The 6,977-nt window shown below is 60.8% G+C and overlaps 1 protein-coding gene across 1 annotated transcript in view; it reads right to left on the reverse strand.

Annotated features, from left to right (window-relative positions):
• Window positions 1-6,977, reverse strand: part of LOC102386729 — a gene marked incomplete at its 3' end in the record, with an annotated part of 15,463 nt that overhangs the window by 5,122 nt on the left and 3,364 nt on the right. Inside the window, 4 exon segments of the mRNA XM_025195148.1 lie at window positions 7-2,484; window positions 2,614-2,691; window positions 2,781-2,907; window positions 5,656-6,823. Of these exon segments, the coding sequence (XP_025050933.1) occupies window positions 7-2,484; window positions 2,614-2,691; window positions 2,781-2,907; window positions 5,656-6,823 (3,851 nt within the window).

Here is a 6,977-nt window from a genome sequence, read left to right on the forward strand (position 1 = left end):
CCGTGCCGGTGGCCAGGTCGTCTGCTGGGCTGGGCTCCCCGTTGGCCAACTCCTCGATGCCACTGACTTTAACGACCAGTGGGAGGAGCCCAGGCCTGGCCGACAGCCCCAAGACATCCCCCTGGCTCAGCACCTGCTCGGCACCGGCGCCCAACCGCTTAATGCTGTTGACTTCCACGATGCCTGGGAGGAATCCCTGCCTGGCCGACACCCCCGTGGTGCTCTGCTGGCTCTCCTCCTCACGGGCCAGCTGCTCACCACCACTGACTTCCATGACCAATGGGATGAGCCCTTGCCTGCCCGACAGCCCCATGATGCCCTTCTGGCTGTCCTCTCCGTTGGCCAACTCCTCAACGCTGTTGACTTCCATGACCAATGGGAGCTCAGCATCCTCCTTGCACAGGTCAACCCCCAGTGGGGGCAGGGCCCGGGGGCTGCCAGGGTGGGCGCGCCGGTGCCGCAGGCAGGTGGAGGCATCGGCGAAGGCCTTGCCGCAGTCCCCACAGCGGTAGGGGCGCTCGCCCGTGTGTGTTCGCTGGTGCCGGGCCAGCTTGGAGCGGTAGCCAAAGCGCTTCCCGCACTCGGGGCACTGGTGGGGGACGGTGGCCCGGAGGTGGCCATGCCGGTGCTGCTGGAGCCGCCCAGGCGTGGGGAAGGCCAGCCGGCAGTCCCGGCATGGGTAGGCGGGGTCCCGGGCGTGCCGGCGCCGGTGCCGCGAGAGGCTGGACCCGTGCACAAAGCTCTTCCCGCACTCCCCGCATCGGAAACGTTTGGGGGGCGCTGGGGAGAGACCCAGGCCTGCTGGGTCGTGGCCGCTGGTGGCCTCCTCGCCTGGCCCGAGGTAGATGCTCTTGTCCTCCCAGGTGCCCGCAGTAGCAGACACACCTTCCACATCCTCCTGGGTCGCCACGGGTCTCCCCGGCCATTGGAGGCCCTCCCGGGTGGACATGTCTTCTCCAGGCCCGGGCCCCGCTGTGACCTGATGAAGGCCCCATGCGGTGGGAAACGCTGGGATCTCGTCAGCTGAGCACTCCGTGGCCAAGGTCGGGGGGTCCATCCTGCTTGGGGAGAGGTCATCCATGAGGCGGGGCTCTGCTTTGCCCTCCTGGGTGCCTTCCCTGTTGGCCAATGCCTCGACACCGTTTGTGTCCACGGCCAATGGGATGAGTCCTTGCCTGGCCGATAGGTCCACAATGCCCTTTGGGCTCTTGTCCCCATTGGCTGGCCTCTCAATTCTGTCAACTTCCATGACCAACGGAAGGACTCTCTGTCTGGGCGACAGCCCCATGATGCTCTTCTGGCTCTCCTCCCCATTGGCCAACTGCTCACCACCACTGACTTCCATGACCAATGGGATGATCCCTTGCCTGCCCGACAGCCCCATGATGCCCTTCTGGCTGTCCTCTCCATTGGCCAATTCCTCAATGCTGTTGACTTCCATGACCAAGGGGAGCTCGGCACTCTCCTTGCACAGGTCGACCCCAGCCCCAGTGCCCTCCCACTGCGGGGGCAGGGCCCGGGGGCTGCCAGGGTGGGCGCGCCGGTGCCGCAGGCCGGGGGAGGCCTACGGGCAGGCCTTGCCGCAGTCCCCACAGCGGTAGGGGCGCTCGCCCGTGTGTGTTCGCTGGTGCCGGGCCAGCTTGGAGCGGTAGCCAAAGCGCTTCCCGCAGAAGCGCTTCCCACACTCGGGGCACTGGTGGGGGCCTGGGGCCCGGAGGTGGCCGCGCCGGTGCTGCTGGAGCCGCCCAGGCGTGGGGAAGGCCAGCCGGCAGTCCCGGCATGGGTAGGCAGGGTCCCGGGCGTGCCGCCGCCGGTGCCGCGAGAGGCTGGACCCGTGCACGAAGCTCTTCCCGCACTCCCCGCACTGGAAGCGCCGGGGCACGGCTGGGGTTTGGGACCCTGCTTCTTCCAGGCTGAGCCCTCCACCCTCTGGCATGCCCTCTCCGGTGGGGCCAGCCATGCCGGGACCCTCTACCATCTCTCCTTCACCGGGTCCGCAGCTGATAGCCTCCAGGGCACTCAATCTCATGCCCGGGCAGCCAGCAGGGTCCCGGATGTCGCGCTCGGCTTCGTGCCCACTCTCAAGCGCCGAGCTTAGGTCTGGGTCCTCCTGGTGCTCTTTCGTGCGTGCATCGTCCTCGGCCGGCTTCCCTTGGGAGCCCCCACCACGGCGACGCAGGTGCATGCCCACAAGGCCCCGGCAGCAGCCATCGCACCGGATCCAGCCCCGGCAGGCCAGGTGGGGACTCCCGGTGGCTTTAGGTGCTGCGGGGGCGGGGGTCCTGGGGCACCCGGCACTCCGGGAAGGGCTATCGCGGTGCCAGAAGGTTTTGCCGCAACTGGGGCATGTCGGGGGGTGGTGCAGGTGTGCCGGGTGCTGGGATAGGAGGGTCCCACAGGGCTCTGCCACTGGTGGAGGATTCTGGGATGCCGGAGGTCTTGGAGTCATGGCCCTCTCCTCCTCTTGGTCGTCACTCTTGGTACCTACGAATCAGAGCGGGGTAGAGGGAAGTCTCCTAATTGGAGGCAGATCCGAATCGGAGTCGATGGCCCAGCCTGGACCTGCGGGATGGGAGAAGGTGGGGGCCTGGCCTTGCCCCCATGGCCACTCACCTGCAGGGAGGCCTGGGGGCCACGGCTCCTCACCTCGCTCCATCCGGAAGATGACGGCCAAGTCGGGGACAGGGAACCCTGCGCGGCGGTGTGGAAGAGAGAGACAGGAAGTGGGTAGGTGGGACAGATAGGACAGGAAGTTGGGGGTGGGACTGTCTCCTCCTTACCCAGTGACCGCACATGGCTGTAGTTCTCCCGCAGGACGTCCCGGTAGAGCCGCCGCTGCCCATCGTCCAGGAGGTGCCACTCATCCGGGGAGAAGCGCACGGCCACGTCCTCGAACGACACCACCGTCTGCGACCACCGGGGGCACTGCTCAGCACCAGGCTGCGGGTGCCCCCATCCCAGCTCCTGCCCCAGGGCACTGTGAGGGGAATCCCAGCCGCTCTCCCCAGACCTTCCCTCCTGGTTTAGGCATGGTGGGATGCCACGGAGACTTTCCAACCTGCCTCAAGTGCATGCTGGGAAGGGGCTCCTGGTGCCCGATGCATTGTGGGAAATCCCAGCGGCTCCCCGCCCCCCCGCCGTCTTCATCTATTAGGAAAGACTGGGACATAAACGACAGAAATGGATGACTTTGGAGCCAGGTTTGTGGGGTGGAAATGGCTGAAAGTGGGAACGTGGGACGGGGGCAAAACAAAATGGGAAAGAGCCGCTTCCTGCCGGGTCTGGGACGCCCTGCGTGGGCTTCAAAGGGAGGGGGCGGCACGGGAGCGAACTAGGAAACATGAACGATGAGGTACAGATGTCTGCACCTAGGGACATTTATGTATCTCCTATATTTTGTGTGTTGTGTGTATTCTTATATATATATTTCTCTATATCTACAGATATCTATATATTTGTATATGTGCATGTGTGTGTATAAATTATCTCTGTACATACATATATATATATTCTCTGTATGTGTGTTATATAGATATGCATGTGTGTGTGTGTGCATGTGTGTGTATTGACTGGCAGCTGTCAGTCTCGGGAGACCAAGAAGATCTTGGCTTTGGTGGGTTACTGGGCACTAGCACCATATGCACACCCACAGACACACACGTATATCTTACCACTGAAAGAAAGGAAAAAAAAGCAGAAGAAAATGAAAAGGAAAGGAAAGGGAAAAAGAAAAAGAAAAAGAAAATACAAAAGAAAAAAAAGAAGGAAAGGAAAAAGAAAGAAGAAGAAAAGAAGAGACAAAAGAAAATAGAAAAGAAAAGCCCACAAAGACAGCCCAGAAAACCACCGGGAGGGAAGGAAGGAAGACAGACAAGCCACCAGGAAAGGAAATGAAAGGGAAGGAAACCTCAAAAAGAAAACCCAGAAAACCACCAAGGAAGGAGAGGAGAAAACCTAAAAACACCGCCCAGAAAACCACCCAAAACCCCAACCCAACCCTGGCAAAGAGACCCCTCTCCATACTACCCCCCCAACCAATCCTAAACAGGTAAAAGAAAAAACCCAAGGAAACAAAATAACCCCTCAAACAAACCCATTAGCCCCTGATGAACCCCAAACCACCCAAAGCACAACATCAGAAGCCCACAGCCACCCAGAAAGGTTGGAAGAGACCAGCAGGGACCAACAAAGCCAACAACCCCTCTCAAAATCCAAATATGAAACCCATGAACCCTCCCAAGACATCCGAACAAAAATAGAAACAACCCAATGAAATACCCTTCCAAACCCCAGTTTGGAACCCCCAAACCCCCCAAAAAACATGGGAAAACCCAGGAAAAACCCACCAGAAGCAGAAAAAGCCCCCAAACCCATTACAAATCCCACAAAACAAGCAAGAACCCAATGAAAGCAGAAAAAACCCCAAACCCCCCAAACATGAGAAAAGCCAGCAAAAACCCAATGAAAGCAGAAAATCCCACACCAGTAACAATCCCACAAAACATTCAAACCCAAACCAGCAAGAATCTGACAAAAGCAGAAAAACACCCAAAACCCAACTCAAAACCCACAAACCCCCAAAACATTCAAACAAACTCAACCGAACCCAATGAAACCAAAAGAAAATCCTTGTGAACATCCAAAACACTGAAATAAAGACCCAGGAGGAGCCCAGGGAAACCCAACCCCCCAAAAGCCCCAACCACCAGAAACAAGGCAATTAAGCCCTCCGTGAACCCCCAAACCCTCCAAAGCATGAAAATAAAGGTGGAGTAAGACCCCCGTGCATTTGAACCCCCCAAAAGCCTCCCCCCCCCACAACCCCTCCAAAATATTAAACTGAATGTATAGGAAGAACCCGAGAGAAGCCAAACCCCGATGAAACCCCCTGAAACAGGACCTGGGGCAGCTACTGCAATGAGCGGGAGACGGGTTTCAAACCCAAGGGAAAAAGGACCATATGGACCATGAGTCTGGCCAGCTGGGGAGGGCCAAGATGGCTGCCACCATCAACTGGGGCAGGCCAAGATGGCCAACTGCAACCAGGGGGGCCCAAGATGGCTTCCTCCAACCATGAGGGGGGCCAAGATGGCCGTCGCCACATGGGGGAACATGAGGTATGCCCCCGAGTTTGGAGGGGCCAAGATGGCCGCATCCAACAAGGCTGGGGAAGGGTAAGATGGCTGCCTGCAACCAAGATGGGGTCAAGGTGGCCGCCTACAAGTTGAGGGTGGGGCTAATGTGGCCACAGCCAACCACAGGAAGGCCAAGATGGCTGCCACCCACCAGGTGGTCACGATGGCTGGCTCCAAGTTGGGGGTGGGGCTAAGATGGCCACATCCAATCACAGGAAAGCCAAGGTGGCCAGCACCAACTGCAAGGGGGGTCCAAGATGGCTGCAGCCTAGATGGACCCCGGCAACCAGAAGCATGGGGGAAAACCGAGATGGCCGCCACCAACCAAGATGGTTACCGGTGATGACCAGAGGGGGGCCCAGATGGCCATTGATGACCAGAAGGAGTCCAAGATGGCCACTGGCAACTGGGGGGGGATAAGAGAGCCACCTCCAATGGGGAGGATGTCAAGATGGCCACTGCCATGCTGTCCAGGCCACACAGGCACCACGGGTAACCACCCGGGGACGCCGGCTCTCACCTCGGGGCCCTGGGTCCCGGTGTCCGGCTGCCCCCGCTCGAAGGCCTCAGCCCAGGCCACCGCTTGGGCACAGGTCCAGGGCCCACGCGCCCGCACCCACCGTCGCGTCTCCGTGGGCAGGATGGCCAGGAACTGCTCCAGCACCAGCAGCTCCACCACCTGCTCCCGGGGCCTCTGCTCAGGTGCCAGCCAATGGTGGAAGAGTTGTGGCAGGGGGGCACAGGCCTCCCGTGGGCCCCGGGCCTCCTCGTAGCGGAAGCCCCGGAAACGCTGGCGCCAGGTCTCCAACATGGCTGCTTCGTCCCTTTCCAACAGGGCTGCCTGGCCCCTTTCCAAGATGGCTGCCATGCCCGCCGCCGAGGCGCCTGCCATGTCTGTTTCCAAAATGGCCACCCCCGGGGTGGTTGATCGATCCGTATTCACTCCTGGGGTGGGTGCCCTGTCAGCTTCTAACATGGTTGCCTTGTTGGCCCTCAGGTTGGTGTCCGGGTTTATTTTTAAGATGGCCGCCTGGCTCATCACTGATGTGGCAGCCTTGCCCTCTTCCACCATGGCCACCTTGTTGGCCCTCAGGTGGGCCGTTTCCAAGATGGCCGCCTTCTGGACCATCAGGGTGGCAGCTTGGGCGGTATCCAAGATGGCTGCCACTGAGCGCCCACCTGCTTTGGCCACTTCCAAAATGGCCGCCACATCCGTGTCCAAGATGGCCGCTGTACTGGCCCCAGGATTGGCTGGCTTGGCCTTCCTGAAGATGGCCGCCGTCGGGGCCCTTGGCTTGGCTGCCTCTGTGGCCCTCAAGGTGGGTGCAGGGCCTGGCGCCAAGATGGCTTCCCCACCCCGTCCCAAGATGGCCGCCTTCTGGCCCACGGTGTCCACGATGACCGCCTTCCCTGCACCCGCTGCCAAGATTGCTGCCTTGCTGCCCCTGTTGGAGCCCATGTCCGCGATGACTGCCATCCCTGTGCCCACTGCCAAGATGGCTGCTGCCGTCCCACAATCCTTTGCGGCACCAGGCCCGGGCAGGACCTGGTGGCTCCGCACCTCCCAGCGCTGGGGCCGAGTCTGCGGGGTCGCCGCGGCAACCAGCCTTGTCGTTGGCATTGCCATTGCTGCCCTGGCCTCCTGGCGTTTCCCAGAATCCTTTGCAGCTCCTGCCAAGGCTGGAGGCCTGTGGGACAAAGGGGGGCGGCGGTTAGAGAGGACCCAGGGGACCGTGACCCTTGACCCCTGACCCCTGAGGGATGCCGTGACCCCGGCCCGGCAAACCCAGGGTCCAGGCTCCCAGAATGCCCTGCTTCCCCCTCAGGGAGCCCAGCCCCCCC

The sequence above is a fragment of the Alligator sinensis genome, unplaced genomic scaffold (genome assembly GCF_000455745.1).
Source record: "Alligator sinensis unplaced genomic scaffold, ASM45574v1 scaffold1704_1, whole genome shotgun sequence".
In the NCBI taxonomy this organism is placed as follows: domain Eukaryota; kingdom Metazoa; phylum Chordata; order Crocodylia; family Alligatoridae; genus Alligator; species Alligator sinensis.